A 26,736-nucleotide genomic window follows, 5' to 3' on the forward strand; every position below is an offset into this window, starting at 1 on the left:
AAAAAAAAAAAAAAAGCTTGCAAGACCACTTGAAACTTTAAAAAAGAAAAAATTTGCTGAAATATTTATTGTTTCTATTTAGGGTAATTTTGGTCACTTACAGTGTAATCATTTGGTTCAACTGTGGATGGAAATAACATTAAAAATCAAGGCGTTTAATCTGTACATACACTGCCCAAAATGGTCGACAGTTTAAAAATAGTTCCTATTCTGTTTTTGGTGCTCATATTACCATATAAATACTGAAGTTACATTTCTTACTAATCTTTGGAATTTTAATTTCTTTTGAGAAACAACCAGAAATCCAAATATGCTCTTGATGTTGGTCTTTGATGGAATAAATATTTTTACTAGTATTGATAAAGACTTAATTTTATCTTTTATCTTTCTACATAAATATTTTTTAAGTTACAGTTGAAGATCATGTAATTTTTTTCATTTATCATATTCCAATTTTCATACGATGATGCATTAGAGTCTTAGAATCAGCAGAGATCTTATAGACTGTTTTCACATTCAACCTTCTGTGCATTCCCTCCTAAGAATTCTTTGCAGTTATTCTGAGATTAGTTTATGCTTGACTACTTTATAAATGACCACCTAATTTCCTGTGTATAAACAGGAAGTACTTGTACTTTTAGAACTTTTTTTTTTTTAAATTTTATTTATTTACCTATGAGAGACAGAGAGAGAGAGAGAGAGGCAGAGACATAGGCAGAGGGAGAAGAAGGCTCCCTGCAGGGAGCCCGATGTGGGCTCTGGGATCATGCCCTGAGCCAAAGTCAGACGCTCATCCACTGAGCCACTCAGGCATCCCGTACTTTTAGAACTTTAAATAACTAGTTCCTATTACTTGTTTCTGACAAAATTATTTCTCTCAGATGAAGTGATAACCCTTTTGTAATTTTTAGTGGACAAAATCCATGAAACTTTTGTCGTGAATTTGTGTTTAGTTTACTGACATTGTTGCTCTAAGATTAGAATTCTAATATTGATTATTACAGACTTTAATATATTAGTGTGTAGCTAATGTATTTACTGATGTCGAAAGATATGCAAAGTGTTCAATGTAAGCCCCAAAATGGAAAGACAAAAATTTTAATCGTATCAAAATATTGTACTAGGCTTTTACAACCTAAGTATATTTAGCCAAGTTTGTTGGCAGCTCTATCAAGAGAGTCTAAGTTGGATTGTTTGTTTATAGTGATGCAGAACTGGCCTTCTCATTCCTGCTTCTGGTGATACTTTTCTTTTTTTTTCTTTTTTTTTTTTTTAAGATTTTATTTATTTATTCATGATAGACCTAGAGAAAGAGAGAGAGAGAGAGAGAGAGAGAGAGAGAGAGGCAGAGACACAGGCAGAGGGAGAAGCAGGCTCCATGCAGGGAGCCTGACGCGGGACTCGATCCCGGGACTTCAGGATCGCGCCCTGGGCCAAAGGCAGGCGCTAAACCTCTGAGCCACCCAGGGATCCCCCTGGTGATACTTTTCTAACATGAATTCATTCTGCTTTCTCACAAAGAGCAAGAACTCCAAGTTTTCCCTATACTCCCTAAAGAGAAGGCTGAGGACAAAGCTAGTACCTAGAGTTTGTATTCCAGAGAATAATGATTTTTTTTTTCTCCTCTTGGATGCTCAATATAGGTTTGGCCAAGTATCATGATAAGGTGGCTTATATATATTCCAGAATCTCTGGACAGACATCCAGGTTATCATCCATGAGCCTAACTGAAAATCTGCATTTATCTTGGTAGCATTAGACCAGATTCCTTGGTGAATCAGCCCTGATAAACTAGTTTCTCAATATGCCAAATATGGCTTAGGTCTTTCTCTTCTAAATAGTCTTTGGAAAAAATGGCTTTCTTATTTATAATACTTCTCACTTTGGATCATCAAGACATTCAAAGTTATTCACAAAATTATGGATTTTGTTTTTAATGTTCTGGGGACTCTGGGAATAATAATATTAGATGTCAGCTGCCCTTTAAGAAATTATCCCCCTTATGTTGTGGTTTCCAAACAAAATGCATTTTAAGTAAGAAAAGATTACATAAGTCAAAATAAAATATTTTTCTCTTTTCAGTTCACTGTCTGCTCCACTTTCATTCTTTTGGATGAAATACACAAGGATGAGGTTTAGTCTAAGGGATTTTGCCCTGATGCTGAGAAAAAAAGTGTTTTGCTCACATCCCAGGGTTATAGTCCTTTTGTTACAACAAAACCTGTTAATGTAACAAACCAGGTGGCCAAGTCCTGGTATCACTTAAATACCTCACACAACTAACTGATCAGGCCCTAACATTAAACTGCTCTCTGAAAATACACCAAGCTCAAAAGTTTGTTAGAACTGTAAAATTGCTTCATTCAAATGTGTTCAGCTTTTACGAAGCATTGGCAGTAGAGCCAAAGAAATTGTGACTCTTGGCTTACGCATTAAGAATGATTAAGATTACTGTCCCCAAGAAGCCCAGATATGGTTGTTTACCATTCATCTGGATAATTTAAGAACTGTCTTGCCTCTGTTCACTCTCTGCACAGAATTAAGAGTGGCTTTATGTTTTAGTCATTTAGCTAGAGAACATATGCTTTAATATAATCTACCAACATGCTTTTGTTATGGCTTTCTGAAGCTTTAATTCATTTTTTATTTAATTTCTGCATCATAAACTCAGCTTGCTATTGTCTTTGCGAAATATTTGAAATGGCATTTTTCATGGAGTTATTTTGATTCATGCGTTTGAACTCTGACACCTATAAGCCAGAACTCTCCGTCTTAACCTTCTCACCACCACCCTTAAGTCGCAGTGCAGTGTTGGTCATTAGACGTTTGATTTACTGGATTGGAATACATACATGGAGTAAGGAATGCTGCTTCTCCAAAGCTTGGGGTTGAACCCACTGCTTGCTGTAGTCTTCTTCCTGCTCCAAAGTTGCTTTTTCATATTCAGTTTGTTTAATTTGATGTGTGAGGCTACACAGTCACAGATGTTGCATTGTTGTTGGTTTTTTAAAACGACTTAATGTGTTTATTAACTTGTTTGGTTTGACTGTTTTCTTAGGGGAGGGTGAAGGGTGGGTAAAGGGACAAGAAAACTAAGAATAATTCTTAAAATACTAAGTGGGGAAACTGCTCAGCTGAAGTTTTATGAAAATCTGACTTGAGTGTTTTTCTCTTCATTTGCTGTGCTTATGTAAACAGTGTGACACCGTCGCCACAACAGGTTCGGGTCTGTCCTCCCCAAATGTTACCTGAAGATGGAGCTAATCTTTCCTCTGCTCGAGGCATTTTGTCGCTTATCCAGTCTTCCACTCGTAGGGCTTACCAGCAGATCTTGGATGTGCTGGATGAAAATCGCAGGTGATTGGCCATCGGTGATTCTTGCTAGCTGTAATGCATATTTTTTTGGCTCCTTGTTAGTGGACTGTGGTGTCTTCCTTTTGTGTTTGCACCTTTGTCTCTTTCCAAGATGCAGTGGTTTAAAACAACTTGCTTTGCTTTCTTTTAATTTGAAATTATTGTCCAAAATTCACATTTCACAAGATTCTGTTAGCTTCTCTTCAGTCAGGGAGAGTATTCAATTAATAACTATATACAGGACGAATAATGATTTTTTTTCCAAGGCTTTGTTAACCTGTTCTAAGTACTTGACTCCATTGGAATATGAGGAGGCATGCTTTTGGTTTGAGTGTAGAATGTTGGACTGAAGCATACTGATTTTCTTTAGTAAGTCTTTTGATTTAATCGTTGATGATACTAATATGGTTGGGTTAATGAAGCAAATATGAGAAGACAGTATCAGTCAAGCTGCCAAGGACGTTTTTTTACTTTCCCTTTAGGTATGGATTTCTAGGCCTGTACTAAAAACCCCAAGTGCTGTTATCTTTTTGATAATACTGATATTTTTCAGTATTGGTAACTTCTCTCACTTTAGAACATCCTCACGTAAAATCAATAGTAATTCACTTAGACTTGCTCATACAAATTCTTTTTTTGCCATTATTTCAGATATTTTTTGCCCTTGCTTCTTTACTACATAGTATTTTTAAAAGATAAAATTTGGGCATAATGTGGGAAAGGTATGGGCATTCTCATTTCAACTCCAAACATTTTATCTAGTGACTCTGTGAGTCAGTGTTTGAATTTCCTTGGTCATTTTAGTAGACTGTTAACTTTTGAAGAATTCCCAGTAAATTAAGCTGGCCTTTCCAATAATCCTTGATTCTTACCTTAGAAATTGAAATGTCTTGTGCCTCACTCTGAACAAACTTTTTTGTTGAGTGCTTTTGATCCTCATATAAGCCTCAGAGGTTTTACTGTACTTCATGAGTACTTGTCCATACCATGGACTGGTGTTTCTAACCTTCCCAGGCTTAATGCAGTGGTATATCCATTTGGACTCTAGAACTTAAAGCTGCACCAGAAAGAGCTTAAAACAGAAAGCTCATAGCACAGAAAAATTATATATACATCTATCTATTTGTGTATTCATGTCTATGTATGCATGTGTGTATACTTATACATATGCATGCCCCTCTCTAAGGATTTAGACGACTGTCGTAGAGTATTTGCATCCTGTAAGAAGCAACATGGTTCAGAAGACATGGATTCAGGGGCCAGACAGATTCGTCATGACCTCACTCAATAGCTAGCTGTATGATGGCCTTGGACAAATTGCTTAGCTTCTCTAGGCCTCATTTTCTTCATCTATAAAAAAAGAGGTGGGGGGTAATAATAGTATTGCCTAGTTTTCTAGTTCTTGTGAAGACTGTTCCCTACCACCGTCATTTTTATTTAAGATACAGGTAATAATGGCCTCCATCAAATTCCTTATATAGTGTTATGACAGATGCTTCAACATATATTGAATATAAAGTACCTTGCATTTAAAAACTAGTATTCCCAAAGGCCTATTTTCTCCTCCCTCCTTAAGATAAATTTATTCTTCACCAGGTGTCCCCTTTCACTTTTTAATTAGGCCCATTAGAAGAGACCAGATTATTAGGTCAAATTATGTCATATCAAATGGTATTACAGTGAAAATATCTGAATAAGAAAGATACTTATAAATTGTACATGGATTAAATAATTGCAGCTTGACAAAGCTGTCCTTCTCCATAAGAGATTTTGCTTCAAGTTCAAAAATACAAAATCAGAAATCTTACTAATGTCAAATTTACTCTGTATTCTTTTATTATGAAAAACTGTTTTGAGCCCTAAATAAAGTCTTATTTATTTATTTTTTAATTATCATGAATTGATAGCTTTAAAATTCATTTTCTGAAAAGGAATTATCTTTTGTTCACTTAAGTGAGATTTTTAAAATTCATAAAGTAATTGTATTAATATTTCTTTGCTTTTGGACACACACCATTAATTGTTACCTTTGGAGCCTAGAGGGTTACTTGTCTTACTGGATGCTTTCATTATTGAAAGGGTTCCTTTTTTTTTGTGATTATATTTAAATGCTTTATCTAAATGTTGAACAAGACTTAATCAGAATTGCAAGTACCAAATCAGTTTTATTTCTATCAGAGAGCTGTCTGGCATGACTTTGCAGATATAAGAATTAGGAATGTGAAATTTGGATAATGTTCTACTTGCATGATTATTAAAATAATACTTCTAAAGTTTTAAGTGCTTTTATGTTCCTTGCTCTGTACAACATTTTTTCTTTTCTTTTATTACTCTTGGCATTTATGCTAATGCAATATCCTATCTTAGGTCTTCTGCCCTCACTTTAGGGTACAGTTAAATTAAGCTAGAACTATCTGGCAGAAAGAAAGAAAGAAAAAATCTTCCTGCCTGCCTTATTATCATTAAAAACTGCAGATTCACAGTGCTTCACGGAAGAACAATTTTTAGTTGACACTTTAAGGAACACTGTGGAAAGGTTTATTACTATATTTTTGTTTTCTCATCTACTGAGATCTTATTGATCTAAAACCAAGCTCCATACGGAGACAAAGCTAAATCCTTGGTACACCTTAGAAAAGTTTATTTACACAGGTCAGTGCTGTGCATTTGGAAAATTGTGATGTATCAAAAATTTAAATGCTGTTACGCTATTATGATTTAGTCCTTGGCTGGTCAGGATATGCCCATGTCTCCTGACATCTGCTGGAGCTCCATATCTTATTCTCCAACGCAAAATATTAACATTAAAAAAAGAAACTTAATTCTCATGTAAGAACATTATTTAAATATCAACAGATTAGTCATGCTTAGCATGCTTAAGCTTTATTTTTAGAAGGGGCTTGATTATTTTTATACAGTTTTTCTTGAGCAGATTATATTGGCTTTGAGTGAGTAGAATATGAAACCATTGTATGAATAATTAATATTTTTGCAAGTATGCATATAAATATATTACTGTTTATTTACTATAACAGTGTCCATTTTTTCAGTGAAAAAGCACATACTTTATTAAGTCAGAGCACTTATTTACTCAAAAATGTCAATATACAAGTTAATGCTTGAAACCCTTGAATCTCTTTCCCTTTTGCTGCTTTAAGTACAAAACATTATTGTCAAACATATTATCAAATTTTAAAAAGATTTTTTAATGTATTAAATCATACTTATGGTAGAAAGTGGTACTTGAAGTTTCTGACTTTGCCAAATACCTGTCTAATTTACTTTTATATTATATGTGTCAATTGCCAGTGTGAGAAGACAAAATGAAATACGTTGTGAAAGGTAACTGTATTATTTTCTGGCTCTGCATTATAAAAGGGAAATCTCTGTGGTGGAATATTTTGAGTATGGCAGATCCATTTGAACATACCAGTATGAGTTTTTTAGTAAGAGTTTTGGGTAGCACACGGCAGGGGCTTCATTTAGTTCACCATTTTTGTATTAGTGTAATGTAAGATGGTAGTGAAGTATATTTTCCTAATGCCACAGAGTAAGTATATGAGTAGGATGGGACAATTTAAAAGCCTGTTTCAAACATATGTGATTTCTCACTGTTCTTTAGCCATCACGATAGAAGTCTAACATGTCTCCCCCAAAAGTCTCTGAATCTCTTATCCTCTGGGCTCCAGAAATTTAAGCACCAATAATGCCTTTAGGAAATGTACAAGCTAAACATTAAAATTTTCTTGTATAAATAAACTAGACAAAACAGTGATTTGTATTGTAGCCAAAATTCTACAGCTGTACCAACTTACAGAAAAAACTAATTTGTTTGGTATTAAATGTTTACTATAATTAAGTATTGCCTTAATACTTAAGTTCAGGCAAAATTTCATCAGTACTTAGAGAATGAGACATTTAAAATAGAACATAATAATTCTTAAAATCCTTATATGGACTCTATCACCAAGCCTCCTTTCTCTTGTAAATATTGCTGACTACTTTTTGGGGAATTGACCAGCAACCACAGAGAGCTTTTGTTTTCTGATTGTTAAAAAAATGAAGTTAATTGAAAAGGTTATTGCCACCTAGTTAGAGAACTATCCTCTAGAAGCAAAGTATGCACTGAAACATGAAAATCCCCACAAAGTTTTCCAGTGTACGTTAGTCTTCGTTCCCAGTAGCCCTGTATGTCACTCCTGGTTGTCTCAAGAGGAGACTCATATATTTGATTGTCCTATAATGTGCCATAGCATATCCCCCAAAGCTTGTCCTCTGATCACCTCAGCTCCAGAACCTACGCTTGCAGTTTGCTCTTGAGAGCTGAGGTTTGAATGAGGCACAGCTCCATTAAGAGCTCAGGCATGAATGAAATGAATGAGGTGGGTGGGAAGGAATTGGGGGAAATGGGAGTTACTTTGAAATGTTCAGTTTCCAAGACAGAGCTGTTGTTATCAGATGAGCAACCATGATTATGCAGGTGCTACTGACCGGTCGATGACATGCTTCTAAAGTTGCTGGTGATTTTCTTTTTCCAGCTAGAAAAGAGAAATTAAACTTTTTAAACTGGGCTGTCCTCTATCTTGAATTTCATAAATTAAAATACAGGCACCAAAGAAAATTTTTTTATGTCTGTGCTATCTTGTCACACAAGAGAGATTCCTTTTGTTTTTTTAGCCTCTGGTGAAACATTAAATTTATGAAAATCAAAATAGAGGCCATGTGATAACAAAGATTTTTAAAGTATTTGAAAGCTATTATATTGTATTGAAACATACAATATAATCCTATTTGACCTTTTTTTTTGTCTTGTTTTTGCCTTTATTTTATTACTTCTCTGTTTCCTGATTCTGTCTTGTGCCTTCTTCCGCAAAAACCTGCCTTAGACCTGTGTTGCGTGGTGGGTCTGCTGCCGCCACTTCTAATCCTCATCATGACAACGTCAGGTAAATTTTGAGACTTTGTAACTACCAGGGTAAATAGTTGACTGAATTTGTATTTTGCAGGATAAAATGCATGTAGTAGCCGTGCCTTTATATTATGGCGGGAACTTCTGCAGTTTTCCTGAGTACATCCTGCTTTTTTCTCTGAGAACAGTGAGTTAGATCAGTCATGACATCTGTCTACTACAATCTGAAGAAAAATGCGTGACAGTTACGGTATCGTAGAACATCTGAGATATTTTATTTAAATATAGTTTTAGTGACATAGAGAATCACACTGAAACACAAAAAGTCATCTTCTATCTTTTATGTGCATCATTTTAATTGTTGCTCGGGGGTCTGTCTACCATTTCCTTTTTAGTTGTTAATTGTAGTGTCACTTGTGTGTAGAGAAACCTGTGTGTAAGGCATCGCCTTAAATTGGGGGAAATTAGGATTCACAATCTAGAAAGTTCAACATTTAGAAAAGGAATTTAGTTTGAAGGGTTTTTGTCACCTGTTGATTTAAGCTTTTCCCTCTTTTATTTTTACCCTTAGCTCTTTCAGACATGCTTCTCAGCCTGAGTAATTATTTCTTCCCGTCACAGGCAAGGACAGATAGAATGGCACATAGGAATACTTAAGGTTCTAAGGTGCCAAAATCCCCATTTTCCTTCTTCTGGGGAAAAGAAAATTGTTTGGTATTCACAGATACCATTACTGTCATTTTTTTTCAGAGCTGATTTTATCTTAAGCAGAAATGTACGATCTGTTGCAGGAGATTTAAAACTGCATTATTTCTATGATGAGAGGATTATGGCATATTGATTTTTAGGCAAGAAAAGAAGGAAACATCAGTTTCTTAACACTGAATTCAGGTTAGAGGAATTGAAACGTGTGTCCTTAGTGGCGCCTTACCCTGGCCGACTGGTTTCTTTCACAGTATTAATTCAATCCATTATAAGTTTACCCTTGCATAGTTCCCTAAAGTTGGAACTTAAGTTTATGATCCTTTTCTCTTTCTGTGAAAGAACATTCAGTCCTTGATCTGACTTAGCATTTCTAATATTTTTTTAGTTCTGATAAATACAGCTTTTAGTTTAAAACACACCTTAAAGTAATGATGTTTTCTGTTGTAAACTGAGTTATAGGTAAAGCCTATCGCCATATCCTTAGATTTCTTTGCAGACAAAGATTTCCTTTACAGATATTTAACACCTTACTTAATTCACGACTTAAATTGAGCAATCCCTGTCACTTACACTTCCTTCTCTGTTCGGCTGAGATCCTTTTACCTTTGAAGCCACTGCTTCCTGTCCTACCCCCACCCCGCCCAGCTTTATCTCTCTATCTTAATCTTGGGGAAATAGAAAAGTTTTATTTTGAAGATCAAGTATAGAGAAAAGGAATCTTCAACCCTTATTTTCTCCTCTAATTTTTAATAATTCTGTCTTAGTGTGTAAACGAATAAGTAACTCAGAAATGTATAAACCCATAGTCCCAGCATCTGCTCACTTAATTTACCTCACTGATGCAGTTCTCAGTATTAGAGGATATTTACTCTTATGGTGAAGAAAGGGGCGGTTAAATGAGAAAGCGAGTTCATTTCGCCATAAAAGGAACATTTAGAGATTGTTCTAGATTATCTAGAGTCCACGCACACTGTCAGTCCTTGAAACTGCAACACAAGTTGCTATCCTTGGTGTTTAGAATGATGACCCTGGCTGGGAACACATTGGAAGATTATGAAATAGGAAATTCTGTTCTACATATTTTATTAAATTTTCAACAGCATATGAAACAAAAGGATTTTCTGCATAGACTTGTCCTTAACATCTCTGGATGAAAGCTATAATTCTCTTCATACCCCTTTGTGTGGTAATGTGCATTTTGTAATGGGGACTTGCTTGAAAGATCAGAATATATGATCCATGTGTCAACTCTCCGTGGATCACAAAAGAGTTACTTTTTAATTCAATTTATTTATATTCTGCTCATTCAGGAAAGTTACCATGCCATGGTACTGAAATAACCATACAGGATTAAAATAATGAGGATATAAACATGTGAGGTGAATCATATGGCATGTAAATTATATCTCAGTTAAGCCGTTAATTAAAATAAGCTTAAGAAGTGGAAATCCAGGCAAAGGGGAAGAACATCATTTGTGTGTATTTGTTTCTCAGAGGTTTTTCATCATGCGCTTAAAAATCAGTGCTCTTTCAGCAGTAACTGTCAATGCAAAAGTAGTTTTGACTGTGCCTTCTCTGGAGTTGTTGTTAGTGGATTTCCAGTATTATTTTATACACAGCCTCTTAGTGATTATCATTGAGCCAGTTCTGGATCTGAATGTAGTGACAAGATGTCCTCAAGTGATTTTATCATTGCTTCTGTGGGAGACGCAGTCAAGATAGGTAATTAGAAATAAGGAAAGAGTAGATGTGGCAAGAGAAGAGGCAGTAAGAAATGGGAGAAATAAAAAGGTCTGTCTTGTTTTTTTTTTTAGCTAGAATTAGTTTACTTTGTGTTCCCTGCCAGTGGGTCTCAGCAGGGACTCCTGTGGAACTACATGCGCACATTAAGTGTGTAGAAAAGTTATGCATTGTTATATCCTAGAGTGGCAGCTCTTAAATCATTGCTCAAAATACTTTTGCTGTTTCTTCTGCTTTCCTTTGTTAGTGCCAGTTCAGATGGTAAAATATTTTAGTTACTCACATTGTGAAATAATCAGCCTTTTGAACAATTCTTTGAGCGTTGCCCCACACGTGACATGACTTGCCAGATACTTAGTTCTATTCTAATATTAAATTGTATTTTTATTTCTTATCTGCTAGGCATGGCATTTCGCATATAGATACAACAATTGAAGGAACTTCAGATGACATGACTGTTGTAGATGCAGCTTCATTAAGACGACAGGTATTTAATGTAACAAACAGGATGTGATCCTAAATTCTATTCAGACAGTATTTTAAATGATAATTTGTAACGTTCTATCATTTTTCTCTCCTGTGGAAGCCATGAGTTGAAATATTTTGTCAAGCTGTTTAATGCACCATAATAGACTTCCATTTTTTTAAAAAAGATTTATTTATTTTATTTAGAGAGCAAGTGAGCATGAGCAAGCACAGGGAAAGGTAGGGGGAGAGAGAAACTTTAGCAGATTGCTCTCTGAGCCTAACATAGGGCTTGATCTCACAATCCTAAGATCATGACCTAAGCTGAAACCAAGAGGCAGAGGGAGAAGCAGACTCCCTGCTGAGCAGGGAACTTGGGATCATGACCTGAGCTGAAGGCAGGTGCTTAACCAACTGAGCCACCCAGGTGCCCTGGAAATACTACTTTTTAAAAATATTTATTTATTTATTTATTTATTTATTTATTTATTTATTTATTTATTTATTCATTCATTCATTCATTCATTCATTCATTCGAGACACAGAGAGAGAGGCAAAGACACAGACAGAAGAGCAGGCTCCATGCAGGGAGCCTGACATGGGACTCTATCCCGGGTCTCCAGGATCACGCCCTAGACTGAAGGTGGCGCTAAACCACTGAGCCACGTGGGCTGCCCGAAATATTACTTTTGTGTATGGAGTCACACTTACTAAAACAAATGGATGCTATAAGTTCTTAGGTATTTTCATATATTTATTTGCACCTTGCCTTTGAAGAAGAGTTTCTTTGGCATTTGTCGTTGAATTCACCAGTACACCAACGACCTTGCCTTTTTGAGAGTGTATTAAGAGCTTCCAAGTTTTAACAACATCCATTCAATCCTTAGCTTAGAGGGTAAATGAGTAGAGGACAAAGATACAGTCATTATAAACAAGTCACACACATTCTGTGAGAATTTAAAAATAGTAGAAAGCCAGCTGGGAAACTATGAGTTTCTGAGACCAGTAACGAAAACGGAGTCCTAAGAAGATTCTACAGAATTCCCATTTGTGACCCTGGCGGCGTTGGAAGCCACTGCTTCTGCAGCTGTCTTTGCTCCGTTGCCAAGGTGGATACTCAGCAACCTGCAGTCCGTTTTGTCTAGTCTAGCCGTGAGGAACTCCTAGGCCACCTGGCTTCAAGACAAAATGTAACCCACTCTCAGAGTGAAATATTCAAAAGTTGGTGTTGATGCTTCTCAGATAAGCCCAGATAAAAATATTTTAATGATGCAAAATCAATGCCAATGTTTTTCATTGGCAGTAAAATGGATTGTTTAGTGTAAGAACCCTGTATCCCATGGGACCAAATAAGCTTATAGAAAGGAGCAGGAGCCCTCCTTGTCCTTTCTGCTGTGCTAGGCCTGCCTGAATGTGTACTTGGTCTTCTCTGTCCGAATAGCATGCAGTATGCAATAGTTTCCTTACCTCACATTTAATCGAGGAAGGAAAATGCATTTTTTCTGACTCAGAAATTTGGAGAAAGAAAAAGGAGAATATGATTTCAGTGAATTTAAACTGTCATGGGTAATACTTTCTCTACGTGTAGTTTATTTTGTCCCAAATGAAACTTTCCATGTTTATGAGAATTTTTCTGAAAAAATCCTACTGCTTTATAAGAACCTAATTGTTCCTTGCATTAAAGTTCCTCTTTTGTTGTTGTTTTTCACTTAGATAATCAAACTAAATAGACGTCTACAGCTTCTAGAAGAGGAGAACAAAGAGCGTGCTAAAAGAGAAATGGTCATGTATTCAATTACTGTAGCATTCTGGCTGCTTAATAGCTGGCTCTGGTTTCGCCGCTAGAGGTAACCTCAGCTCTCAAAAATATTGTCTCAACAGCTGGAAATATAAAGAATTTGCAAACTTCTTTGTTTCTGTCTTTGCATTGTATGCCGTTTTATAGTCCATGCCCTGAACATGTATTTCTTCCAGAAAGGAGGGGGGATAACTCTCACTCAGCTGTAGTCACTTTTAAGCAGTTCTGCAGTAACAAACACCTACTTAAAATTCTCCCTTTGCATGTTTTGTAAATAGGCTCTAGTTTGTTTTTTCATTGCCTCATCAGCCCGCACAATTAATTCTCTGAATGGGAGGGAGAGTGCTTAGCAAATGGATTTAGAAAAGTATCTGTAGAAGAAAAATAATACTTTATTTTGTCCTGTTTCTCAAGCACTGTTAGATCGAACAGTTTTGTTAATAGACACTTTTGCATCCACGTTTCAACATTAACACTTCTGAAGTCATGGTCTGGTGTCAGATTTGATAAAGTCGAGGCACTTCATGTTTTACAATCACCTTCATTAAAATAATTCCTAAGATTTCCAGCAGTTTATCTAATATGTGTGTAAAATGTGCGTTCTTATTTTTATTTTAGTTTTGCAGATGGTTTTCTATAAAGTACGTTTTTACTAAGTCCCTGTGTGAATGATTTAAAAAAACTACAGAATAAGGTACAAATGTAGTGTATTTAATAAACTGTCAACTAAAGCAATGTTTGTCTGTCGAAAAATTTTATTTCCTCATATTGTGCTGTGAGCTATATTCCATATCATATTACCATTAATGGACCCTAGTCTTCCTGGCTCTGGAGGAGGTAACGCAATTAATGACTTGGCTGGTAGCAAGAACCTGCTGTGTTTCCTTTCCAATCTCCATCCTGGCAGCAGGAGGCGCTGGTAGCATTGCAGGTGGTTTTCTGAGTCCTAGTATCTATCAAGTGGTTCAGATGAAAACTTGAATTGTGTGTGCTTTTCGCATTTTAGTATTTAGCAGGGATACTAAATCTCATGAGCTTTAAGTGCACCCATGAACCAATTCCTGGGAGCCTTTAGCTCTCAGAATATTCCACTCTTACATTCAGAAACAGAATTTTAGTTAGATATAGTATTCGCCACACATCTTCGATATCTTTCTACCTAAGCTGTCAGTTTCAAGAAACACAGTTGAGAATTTCTCAGATAGAGGTAGATTTAATGTTTCTGTTCTTGCTTCTCCCCTAGCCTTCCAAAATAAAGTACTTGGAGAAGGGATTCTTCTCTTTGTTTCCTAGAGTTTATGAGGAGTTTGATGACAATTATTTATTTTTTGCCCATGAAAATCTTCTGGCTTTTATAACAGCCTAATGATATGATTATATTAAATCTAGCTATATACAGGAGATATATATATATATACACACACATATATATATCAGGATAATTTCTGAGTGATCCTTCCAGTTGAATCCACAAAGATGATACAAACGATGGATAAAATTAGTACTACTTCTGGGCAGGCATGAAAAAGATTCTGCTAGGGCCAAAAATGAAATAAAAGCAGACATTCTAGGAGATAAGCAAATACAAAAGCTGTCTTTCTCCCTGTTAATTTTTACCAAACCCTGGAGAGCTTTCTCCCTCAGTGGCTGTACGGGGGCGGGAGCATACAGCCCCATGTCTTAGGCAAGGCAGGAGCTCTGACAGGAGATTCCTTTGTGAAGCTGGGACCTCAAGACTTTTCCCTCGGTGAACAGGTGGACAGGAAATCAACGTACCACCCAAAAGGGGATAATAGAGAAACATGTCTTTGCCTTGTCACAGACCTAAAAAATAGAAAAGCTTGAGTCTCTCAATCCAAAGCCAAGCTCTGTTATGCCAGCCTCCCTCGCCTGTAAATTATTCATCACAGTAACAAAGTAGTTTTGGACTTGAGAGGAACAAATTCATTCCTGCTCAGGATGGTCAGGAAATACTTGTAGATATTTGGGCTGAACCTTGAAATACATGTGTATATATGTATATGTGTGTGTGTGTGTGTATGTATGTATATATGTGTGTACATATATATACACACACACACGTGTGTGTATGTGTGTGATTTCAAAAAGCAGAAAGTGAAGAAAAGATTCCTGGGGCAGGGAACGGCAGGAGAAGAGTTTGCAGTGAGGGCCAGTAAAGAGGAATACAGTGCTCAACATAACAGGCCAGTATCATACAACTTAGTACAGAATTCTACTTAAAGATATTTTTTTTCCTACTTCTGAAAATACTGAAACATAGGTTATTTACAGTTTGAGGGATAATTTCATGAAAATACATTTGTGAGAGCTTTCCTTCCTTCCTTGTATGAATGTCTGTTTTCTGGTGTCTTAATTATGTTTGACACTGAAATCAAGCTGAGAAAGATGTCATTTACCATAACTGCTGTTTACTTAAACAATGTGTTGTTGTATCAGTAAGTAGAAACTCGTGTGCGCACTGCACTGACTTTTCTGTAGTGGTTATATAGCAGGTCGGCCACAAGCCCTGACCGTTAGGAACCGACAGGTTCATGGCGGTGGGGGAGGGGAGGTTTATTAAAGAATTAGAGGATTATAAAAATGATTTTATTGTGAGATATAGGCTGAAGGGTAAGGACAGGAGAGGGTTTCAGGTGGTGGATACAGCAAAAAAATGAAAGTGTAAAGATTCCAAAATGCGATTGCACATGGGGATGGAAGTGAAAAAAGATCAGTGAGCTTTATAAATGACTAAATGTGGACTGTGTGTATGTGTACATACATGCATTTGTAAGGTTAAGTACCAGAGCAGAGATGGCATTACCCTAAAAGATACTTAACCACAGGTGGCCCATAGGCTTTCAGCATTTGATCCATGGCAATAGTTTCCACAAGACTACAATAGCAAAGAAATAACTTCCCAGCCATTTCAGATGATTGTCCTACTACCAACCATCCTCTCTTCTGCCCTCTGAAATGAGAGGCATAGATCTCTGTCTCTTCATGACTCTGTGGAAAACTGGGGTCATCTTACCCACTTCCAAGGTGATGAGAAGATTGTGTGCACCATCACCAACCCTTGTATTGTTCAGTCAAGTCCGGTGAGCCATCATGTTCGTTTCATTCGCGTTTTAATTTTATGACTATTAGCAGTGTGGCATTCATTCAGTAAGCACTGACTCTCACTAAAATCTGAGTACAAACGACGAGATTCGTTGATTCATTCAACACAGTATTTATAATTGCCCTACTTTGTATCAGGCACTGTACTTGGCACCGAATATACTGGGAGTGAATAAAAGAAACATGCCTGGATGCATGGAGCTTATGGTCTTATGGAAGGAGAGTGAAATTTAAGAAACAAGCACAAATAAAAGTACTTGTTGCCATTGTGATGATTACTACCCATTGTGATGAGTGCTATCAATGGCTGAATGCTAAAGGAGAGAGTAAAGGGAAATCTTCATTAGGTGGCTAGGGAAGGCCCCTCAGAAAAACCTGATGGTTGTGCTGAAGGATGAAGAGGACTTCGCCAGAGAGTAGATGAGTGGGGGCTGGGGACTGGGCAGAGGAGAGACCTTGCTAAGCACCGGAAGCAACAAAGAAGTTCCTCAAAAAGTTAAATATAGAGCTACCTTATGACCCAGCAATTGCACTACTAGGTATTTATCCAAAGGATACAAAATAGTGATTTGAAGGAGCACCTGGACCCCAGTGTGTATAGTAGCAATGTCCACAATAGCCAAAATATGGTAAGACCCCAGTTGTCCATCGACTGATGAATGGACAAAGAAGATGTGTATATATAGAGACAGGTACAATGGAATACTAGTCTGTACTCTGAAAACTAGAGAACACAAACGAAAAAAAATCGAGGAAGACACAAAAAAATGGAAGAACATTATGTACTCATGATTGGAAGAAAAATATTAAATATCTACACTACCCAAAGCAATCTACACATTCAATGCAATCCCTATCAAAATAACACCAGCACTTTTCATAGCACTAGAACAAACCTAAAATTTTATGGAACCAAACAGCCACAGTAATGTTGAAAAAGAAAACCAAAGCTGGAGGCATCACAATTCCAGACTTCAAAGATATATTACAAAACTGTGATCATCAAGACAGTGTGGTACTGGCACAAAAACACAGATAAATGGAACAGAACAGAGAAACCAGAAATGGACCCTCAACTCTATGGTCAACTCATCTTCGACAAAGCAGGAAAGAATATCCAATGGAAAAAAGTCTCTTTAAGAAATGATTTTGGGAAAATTGGGCAGCAACATGCAAGAGAATTAAACTGGACTACTTTCTTACAGCATACACAAAAATAAACTCAAAACAGTTAAAAGACCTAAATGTGAGGCAGGAATCCATCAAAAACCCTAGAGGAGGACACAGGCAGCAACCTCTTTGACCTCAGCCACAGCAACTTCTTACTCAACATCTCCAGATGCAGGAGAAACAAAGGCAAAAATGAACTATTGGGACTTCATCAGGATAAAAAATTTCTGCACAGCAAAGGAAACCAACAACAAAACTAAATGGCAACCAACAGAATGGGAGAAGATATTTGCAAATGACATTGGCTAACAGTCTAGTATCCAGAATCTATAAAAAACTTACTAAACCTAACATCCAAAAAATAAAAAATTCAGTTAAGACAGAAGACATAGACGTTTCTCCAAAGACGACATACAAGTGGCCAACAGACACATGAAAAAATGCTCAAGATCGCTCATTGTCAGGGAAATACAAATCAAAACCACAATGAGATGCCACCTTACACTGGTCAGAATGGCTAAAATTAGCAACTCAAGAAATAACAGTTGTTGGCAAGATGAGGAGAAGGGAACTCTCTTACACTGTTGGTGGCAGTGCAAACTGGTGCAGCCCCTCTGGAAAACTATGAAACTCCCTCACAAAGTTAAAAATAGAGATGGCCTACAACCCAGCAATTGCAGTACTAGATATTCACTCAAAGGGAATAAAAATGCTGATTCAAAGGGGGCAGATGCACCCCGATGTTTATTGCAGCATTATCTACAATAGTCAAGGTATAGAAAGAGCCCAAATGTCCATCAACTGATGATGGATAAAGATGTGGGATATATATCCAATGGAATATTAGATATCAAAAAGGTGGAAATCTTGCCATTTGCAACAATGTGGATGGAACCAGAGCATATTACACTAAATGAAATAAGTCAGAGAAAGACAAATGCCATAGGATTTTGCTCCTGGAATTTAAGAAACAAAACATGAACATAGGAGAAGGGAAGGGAAAAAAGATAAAAACAGGGATGCAAACTATAAGAGGTTCTTAATTATAGGGAACAAACAGGGTTGCTGGAGGGGAGGTGGGTGGGGGGATGGGGTAACTGGGTGATGGGCATTAAGGAGGGAACTTGATGTGATGAGTACTGGGTGTTATATGCAATTGATCACTAAATTCTACGTCTGAAACTAATACACTTTGTTAACTAGAATTTAAATAAAATCTAAAAAAATGTTAATAAATGGATGAGAAGGACATAGTTCTTGTTCTCTTACATTTTCCCATGGTAGTGGACACACAAACATTTATGTTACATTGTGACAGGTGTGATAACAGTGGTTTTGGTAAGTGCTAACTTAGTTTGTTGGAATCCTGCACCCTGGGGAGGCTTTCTCAAGTAGGAGACCGTTAAGCTAGACCTTAAGCAAGACCTCAAGGATAAACAGGCCTATAAAGGAGTATAGGGAGTAGGTCTTTATACAGCAAGTAGATTCAGAAAAAAAAATTCCTGCGTGTTCTTGATGTTACTAATTTGGGGGGGCAACTATAATATAAGTATTGAAAATTATTTCTAGAACCTTAAGCCCAGTAAACATAAATAATCGAAATAAAATACAGGAATGGTCACATTCAGAAAATTGGATTTTCAGTTTTGTCTGTTTTATAACATTTTAATATGGTAAATGCACGGTTTTGTTATCTTTTAAAGATTGCATATATAGAAAGCAGCTTTTGAAAGACTTTTTTTTCTAAGCATTTATCTTTTTTTAATTGTGAAGGAATGCAAACGGGAAAATTTAGAAGAGTGTAGTGGATTGCCATGTACCTGTCACCTAAATTTAACAATATTTTCCCATTGCTTCATATTTTTGGCTAAAGTATTTTAAAAACATGACATTTCCCCCTAAACATATACACATTTCTTTCAAATTAAGAACATTTTCCTGCATAACCATGAAATTATTGTCAGGACTAAAAATGCTAGCAATAATTGACATCACCTAAACCAATCCTTTTTTTTTTTTTTTTTTCTTTTTTTAGTCTATTTTAAGCAGGCTTTATGCCCAACATGGGGCTTGAATTCATGACCCCAAGATCAAGAGTCATATGCTCCACTGACTAAGCCAGACAGGTGTCCCCCTAAAGCACTCCTTGTACAGGTCTCCCCAGTTCTGTCTACAGAACACACATTTCATTGAACCCTGTCTCTTTATTTATAGTTCCCACAGCCCATCCCACTTTCTATTTTTCCTATATATTTTCTTGCTGAAAATAGGGCTATTGTCTATCTACCACCCTACCGTTTGGATTTGTCTGAGTAAATCCTCTTACCTGGATTGCCTGTAAGCTGGAAACCAGGTCTAAAAACATTCAGGTCATCTGTTTGTTCTTTTTTTTTTTTTTTTAAAGTGTAAAGAAATACAGTAAAAAAAAAAAGTCCCATATTTTCACTTCCAGGATATCTTCTGTTCCTTTCTGTCCTCCCTCCATTCCTCCCCATCTTCCTTTTCCTTCACCCACCCCCCCCTTCTCCTTCCACACACAAGAAAATAGAATTTAAAAATGTGACTAGGACAGAAATACGGAAAGATATAAAACAAATTGAAAACTTCCCTCCACCGTTCCTCAAAGCCAACCATGGATGATTGTTTTTACTTTATACATAAAAGTAAAAGTAACTTGGCCTAAATGACTCCTACAGTTTTCTAGACTGTTTTCCATTTTTGAACTTCTAAAGGAGTGTCTTTTAAGTGCATTTCTCAAAGATTCAAACTGCTAATATTTCCATTTTATTACCATTAAATTATACAATTCTATTTCTCCTCTTGGTGACTCCACAGAGACAGCCAAGGAAACCAATGACGATCTGACTGAACCCAACCAGGAGCTCAAGAATCCCGACAAGTAGTAGGCCTAAAAACACTGTTAAATGGATCGTCCGGTGTTTGTTTTCTTTAGAATTGAAGTGTAAGCTGTGTTCTCTCCAGCCACTGGGCATGATGCTGTTCACGGTGAAATTAGTGTAATCAGTAGGAGCTATGCAAGACTCCTTGTAGAACCACTGAAGATTGAAGAACTCTGGATGAGTGTCACTGAAATGAAAGAAATGATAGATTTTCAGGAATATCACTTACCATGAAAAGAATGCATCATCATGCCCAGAAAAGGGCAAGTATAATAAAACAGCAAGTGCTTCAAAATACTGGGCCCAGAAACGATAGCTAAGATCAGGATTTCAGATCCTGTGTCCATGGACTCTGATAGTTATGAAACGAGTATATCTCCTATCATTCAACCAGCATTTCTGTAGTACCTACTCTTAGGTTGAGCTATACAAAATTTTCTATGTCAGAAATGGCTGAATATTATTAATCTCCTATGACTCTAATTATGCAGGAGTTCTACTTTGCTAAAGACATGAGCATTAAGGAGTCCCTCCCCCTTCACAGGGCTCAATTCTTAGTACAAAATCGCAGTGTTGCATCTGTAAACCAGCTATACAACTTTTACTGGCAAAAGTCACGCTAAAAATGTCTGGTTAAAGGGATTTGTACCCATTATAACAAGGTATGGAAAACCAGAGACTTCTAGCTCTAACACGATCTATCCTAAGATGATTTTTTTTTTTTTCTCAGTTTACTACAGAGTAAGGCTAAGTGTTCTTAGAGAGTTTGCATTTCTGGATAGCCACAACTGACATTTATCCTGGGAAGACAACAGTATTTTCAGCACATGGAATAGGAGTATGCTTTTTGCAGTTTTCAGCAAACATAGGATCAGTCTTGTAACTGTTTCTGTGACTGTGTCTCCCCAACTAGAGTGGCTCTTACCTCCAGAGCTTAGCCTGGTGCCTGGTGAGTTATTCTCTCCTAAGGGCTGACTGTGTGTAGCATCTGTGCTTGAAATCTCTTATTTTAAACTTTAAATCTACTGGGAAAGGGAATTTTTAAAAAAAAATTTTTTTGACTCACAGCAACTACAGTATGCAAATTTTGAGAGATTTTTCTTTTTTAAGATAGCAAGATAAAAAGAAAGGGATTTTTTTTCATGTAATTACAAAAGTGAATTCTGGTTATTTTCCAAACTGTGCAATTATATAGATAACTGAGAATTAGATTGTTCTTTTCTTCCAGTTTTACAGATAGTGCCTGGAATTCCAGCACAGAACCATCTTACAAGACCGAAATAAGCCATTTACAAGTAACTCCTCAGTATTGTCACTATACAAGTTAAACTGGGTTCATTCCTATGCCCACAGTATATTTATAGTACATCTACATGAATCCATTGACTGTGTTTGTTTCTTTTAGGACTTATAGGTAAGGCCCTGTATTTTATGTATTGTGTCTTTATTCAATTTTTTAAATTATAAAGATAACATTTGCTTAGGACTTAGAGGTTGGGTTAGTTCAGAAGTGTAGAAAGCCAGTGCTCCCTTCACTTCCCCAGGACATCCTCCACTGCCATTCCCCAAGTCTCTGCTGTATATTTCTAGAAATTTTTTTAGACACATACATCCATGCAGCCACAGATTTTTTAAAGACAAGGGTAAGGCAGCTGAGTCAACTACTTCTTTTAGATAAGACTCCACCCCCACCCCAAACCATTCTGAATGTAGTGTTTCCTCCATTTCCATGAGATTGTCCAATTGGGGTGAACATGCTTAAATCCCTAATAATCTGTGTTCCAGTCATTCCATCAAAGAACAACATGGCACCAGGTTAGCACCACACTATTTTCATCAAACTAGCTGCAGCACATGAGACAATCTGTGAAAATCAGGATACTCACCTTAAGTTACTGAATGAAAATTCACAATTGGAAGTGCTGTTCCCTTCAGAGTTACAAATGAGGGGACCTTCTATGAGAGCGTGAATAGACACCAATATGCAATACACAGCACCGATGATCGTGATTACATTCAGAAGTGATGACAGAAGCATCTGGAAAGTAAAGGAGGAGCATTGGCACATGTTCTTATGTGTCCCTGGTCTGTTTCAAGAGTCAGCAGCACATGAAAGGCTCCTGATCAACTGCTGCTGGTCTCCAGGCCCTGCAGTCCTAAGTCTTAAGATCTCTGTTTGATCAAGTCTGAATTATCAAAGAACAAGGAAGGCCAAGTCTCTGCCATTTGATTAGGCTCTCTCAAAGATTGTTGGGCTTGCCACTGTCTCCGGAAAATCTACACCTTTATATATCTGAGCCCTGTCCTTTTCAAGGGACCACTGACATCTGGTATCTCCTCCCCATTCTGTGTACTTCCTACTAAACAGAACCTGGATTAGATCTTAACTCCCCATATTTTGGCGTCTGGTCTCCTGACTCCCCAAGTCTTTCATCCAGATTTGGCCCTGATGCTGTGAATGGCTAGTGATCCACATTCTGCAGGGATCAATCAATGGTGTGTTAAGCACAGAGTTTCTCTACCTCAGCACCGCTGACATGGGGCATTTTGTTGGGCCTTTCCGTATATTCTGGGTTGTTTGGTAGCATCCCTGGTCTCTACCCACTAGAGACCAGTAGCAGTCCGTCCACCCTTCCAAATTGTTGATAACCAAAAGTGTCCTGGACACTGCCTAAATGTCCCTCTAGAGAGCAGGACTTGCCCCCAGTGGAGAACCATATTGTGTTAGGGAGAAAGATTGTAAACCTTCAAGCATCTTTTCATTTCATGAATGAGAGTCAGAAAAAGCAGAAAAAAGCACGGATTGTGCTAATAGGAAACGTTATGGCCCAAATGAAAGCTGGTATACGTGTATGCTTTCCAAAAAAGCTCTATGTTGTTTCAGTGAAGTTGTTCATCAATGATAATTAAGAATTAAAATTATGCCAAAATGAAGGAATACTTTTCCCTTGATATGCTAATACTGCCACTCCCAGAGGGTTTAGGAGACCCACCTTTAATAAATAGGCAAAATGAATGGCTACCTCATGTACCTTTTATATGTTGTAGGATATTGGGCTTTACATATATTACCTTACTTAACTTTTTCAATAGCCCCAAGAGATAGATACTATGATTCCGACTTTATGGATGAGAAAAATATAATTCAGGAAGGCTGGCAAATGTGTCCAAATCTCACAGCCTGGAAATGCTAGTGCTCAGGTTTTAATCACTACAGCAGAATACTTCCAGCTAAAAGCACAGAATGATGGATTTGGAGTTGAGTTCAAATCCACATTCTTCCACAATACTTGTGGTCTGTGCAAGTTACTTAATTTGCTCGTCAAGAAGTGCACTATTTATTTTTTGGCCATTTATTGTTTCTAACATCTTATCACCACAGGATGGCCCGGCTGTAGGATGTGATTCTGGGGATCTGAATTCCCCTGAGTGGGGGTTCATGTAAATGATTCAGCAAAACCAAAGCATTTGGAAACAAACATCAAGAATTGGACAAAGGGAAGGAGCAAGGAACAGTTAAAGTGTGGGAAATAGTTGGAACAGTTAATACAGGAGAAAAGCATTGGTGACCCCATCTCCCACCCCTTTACTTTATCAGCCTTTGTCGCCTTTATGATGCTTTGGTCTTTTCTAGACTTGGAAGATACATGGTATGACTTAAATACCAGTCTTCCCATGACTATCACAAAGTGAGAAAAGTGTCTACGGACACTTTATTGCATCTAATCAATATAAACTGGAAATTGAAATTAAATAGCCAGCACCATTATTATTAATATAGCATGAGCATTATTATATAGCGACCCTGCCACTCCAGAGTTCCTGTCGCTCCTTGGCACATAATAATCTGTAATGTTGCTGAAGCATGAATTCCAATGATTTTCAAGGTTGGTAGGGGGGTAAAACCTGCTGAGTTAAGCCCAACACCTGCATGAAAAAGTATCTTGGTTTTTCTCTACTTACTGTCCTCCAAAGACAAAAAACATAAGCAATCATTAAAAAGATGACATCATTTAATGGATATGTAGGGGGAGAAGATTCTTAATGGAAATTTGATTTGAGACAAAAATCTATAGAAGTGTTCTGATATTTCAGAGTTCAGGGACTTAGACATATCTCAAGATATCTTTCTCAAGAATGTAAGTACAATACAGAGGTAATACAAAGCCAAACTACAAATTATAATTTAAAAAGAAAAGTGCCAGAGGGGAGAAACAAAACTAATATTTAATGAATATCTATGGTGTATCAGGAACAAAGATGGACTATAAACAATTAGCAAAGTAATTATAATCCTAGATAAATATCAAGTGTCAGAAAATGGTAATTTTTAAAAATATAAATATGTAATACAGATATAAATATGTACACTTTTAAACACTGGTTCTCGTTAGAATCATCTAGGGTGCTTTTGAAAAATGCTGAGTCTCTGGGGGCCACCAGGCATTGATGTTTTTAAGATCATTCTGGATGATTCTAATGTTCTCATAAGGCTGAGCACCACTGCTTTAAAACCTTAAGCTCAGCCAGGATATTTACTATGACTGCTTGTTTATTAATCTACCCCCTTCTTTAGAGAATATGAAAGTCCTCAGCATTACTTAATAACAATGGTTATGGCAAAAATAGTGTAAAGATTGTGAATTTTGGAGTCCAATGGAGTTGGATAAAAATTCACCTACTTACTAGCTATGCTACCATGGCAAATTATTTATTTTCTCTGAGGATCAATTTCTCAGTCAATGAAACATAACCATTGCTCTTTTCACTGGATAAGGACAATTATTCTGATCCTAGCAAACCAATCTCATAGACCTGAAGACACACTTTCCAAAGTCGTTTATACGCACCACAAAAATAACAAGTATTTGAGAATTAAGAAATTGTTTACAACCCTGGATGTGACTTACAAATCTCCTTTCTTTGAAAACCTTTCAGTTAGTGGAACTGAAGATTGAGGAAAGATCTGAAGACTGATTCCAAAGCTAAGTTTTTATAGAAAGGAAGAAAGGAAAGAAAAGAAGAAAGAAAGAAGAAAGAAAGAAAGAAAGAAAGAAAGAAAGAAAGAAAGAAAGAAAGAAAGAAAGAAAGAAAGAAAGAAAGAAAGAAAAGATTTCACACTTTCCACATTATCACATAATCATTGTAGATTGCATGTTCCTAAGACTGTGGTCTGCCACTGGCTGGGCAAATACTGATGACTCGAGAAGCTTTGCTGACACATCAGTGATTAACCGTTCCTGTGCCTTGGCTCCAGGCCCAGGGCACCATACTCACTCCAGTTCTGTTGTTGCAGCACGCTCTTTTTCTTGCTGCCAAGGACATTGTTGCTGCTGGAATGACCTGGAAATCACATTAACAGGAAAGATGGATATTATTACTTCTCATCAGATGAAAAGGCAGTCATCTCCACGTCCCACCAGTTGTGGGAAATAGGGCAATATCCCTTGATCTTGGGTACTTTGGGATCCCCATTTCAACCACAAAGATTAAAGGGGGGGAGTGCTGGGGAATTTCAGGATAACGATTTCTAACTCTTCCATCTACATTCTTACTTTACTCTCATCTTTAGAGAGACCTGGATTTTAAATGGATTAGAATGATTTATTTATTCATTATTTTGGAAGGGATATTTCTGAAAGGATTGTTTGCATCATCCAAAATTCCCCCTTTTTTAAAACCTTTTTTCTCGTTCTTCCTCTTCTTTTTTTTTTAAGTTACTATAATCTATGACCACTTCTCCAATTTCCCAAAAATTGTATAAATTAACCTGGCAAGCATCCACAAAGGAAATTATTTGGCTGGCAGCTGGAAACTAAAAATTCTGTCACCACCCTCTCCCAGTTCCCAACCTCCCTCTTACCCCCAGGGTCATCTTGCCAGCTACCAAGGTAGTGACTAGAGAATGACTTTGGGTTCCACATTCTCCTTTCTGCTGATGTACCCATGACAAGTCATGACCTCACTTTACACCGATGTTCAGGAATGCTGCATACAGTGCATTCTATGTCGAAGGAGATGCACATTGCTGAGGAAAACTATAAGAAATGATGCCGCATTATCTGGATTAGGTCTACATTTTCGGTAATATCTAGTCAGCAGCTATGACTAGGAATTCTTACTGGAAAAAGCTTTGTATCATTGAAGAGTGACATATAAATCATTTCCTTCCAGTGTAGAAAGTTTAGCTGTGAGGTTTTTCTGCTCTCTCAGCACAGCTGCTCTGAAACAGTTCTCTCTTTTTCCTTCCACTCTTGTTTTCTAAAGCTTTATTGACTTCTAACCACAGGCCAGGTACTGTTGCTGGTGTCCACCATGTTTCAGTTCATCCCAGCCTCGTAATCTCACAAGGTAGGCGCTAGTATTACTCCCAATTTACCACTGAAAACACTGAGACACAGCAAGTTTTGAGTCACTGGCCTAAGAAAGTGAATGAGTTGAGATCCAAAGCCAGTTATGTGGGTTCCAAAGCCCAGACTCTCAACCATGATTCCATACTGGCCAGTTCTGACAGCTCTCCTCTCTTCCTCCATAGAGTCTATTCATTCTCATCCTTGCCACCCTGCCACCAC

At 37.1% G+C, this 26,736-nt stretch overlaps 2 protein-coding genes across 18 annotated transcripts in view; one reads left to right on the forward strand and one right to left on the reverse strand.

The window, feature by feature from the left end:
• The window catches only part of MFF (mitochondrial fission factor), a 30,386-nt gene extending 16,680 nt beyond the window's left edge, over positions 1-13,706 (forward strand). For 7 of the 17 annotated variants that reach the window (XM_025463272.3, XM_025463275.3, XM_025463278.3 and 4 more), the window contains 5 exons: positions 3,199-3,357; positions 6,664-6,696; positions 8,241-8,300; positions 11,111-11,195; positions 12,887-13,706. In XM_025463272.3, coding sequence (XP_025319057.1) covers positions 3,199-3,357; positions 6,664-6,696; positions 8,241-8,300; positions 11,111-11,195; positions 12,887-13,018 — 469 coding nt within the window. In that variant the 3' untranslated portion in view covers positions 13,019-13,706. The remainder of the gene's footprint in view (positions 1-3,198; positions 3,358-6,663; positions 6,697-8,240; positions 8,301-11,110; positions 11,196-12,886) is intronic. The other 10 variants (XM_025463274.3, XM_025463279.3, XM_049101455.1 and 7 more) reach the window with 5 other exon arrangements.
• A 6,319-nt stretch (positions 13,707-20,025) lies between these two features.
• On the reverse strand, positions 20,026-26,111 carry TM4SF20 (transmembrane 4 L six family member 20). The gene is made up of 4 exons (XM_049101402.1): positions 26,028-26,111; positions 25,442-25,507; positions 22,051-22,202; positions 20,026-20,351 (listed from the first exon to the last, which is right to left on the reverse strand). The coding sequence occupies exons 1-4, from the start codon at positions 26,037-26,039 to the stop codon at positions 20,063-20,065; spliced, it is 519 nt and encodes a 172-aa protein (XP_048957359.1). The 5' UTR covers positions 26,040-26,111; the 3' UTR covers positions 20,026-20,062.
• Positions 26,112-26,736: the final 625 nt, after the last annotated feature.

The sequence above is a fragment of the Canis lupus genome, chromosome 25, assembly GCF_003254725.2.
Source record: "Canis lupus dingo isolate Sandy chromosome 25, ASM325472v2, whole genome shotgun sequence".
NCBI classification, from domain to species: Eukaryota; Metazoa; Chordata; class Mammalia; order Carnivora; family Canidae; genus Canis; species Canis lupus.

Coding starts and splice junctions, on each gene's coding strand:
- TM4SF20 (XM_049101402.1), bottom strand. Junction 22,203..25,441: donor GCTGCAACAACAGAACTGGA/GTGAGTATGGTG, acceptor TTTACTTTCCAG/ATGCTTCTGTCATCACTTCT. Junction 20,352..22,050: donor TTTTCATTCAGTAACTTAAG/GTGAGTATCCTG, acceptor CTTTCATTTCAG/TGACACTCATCCAGAGTTCT.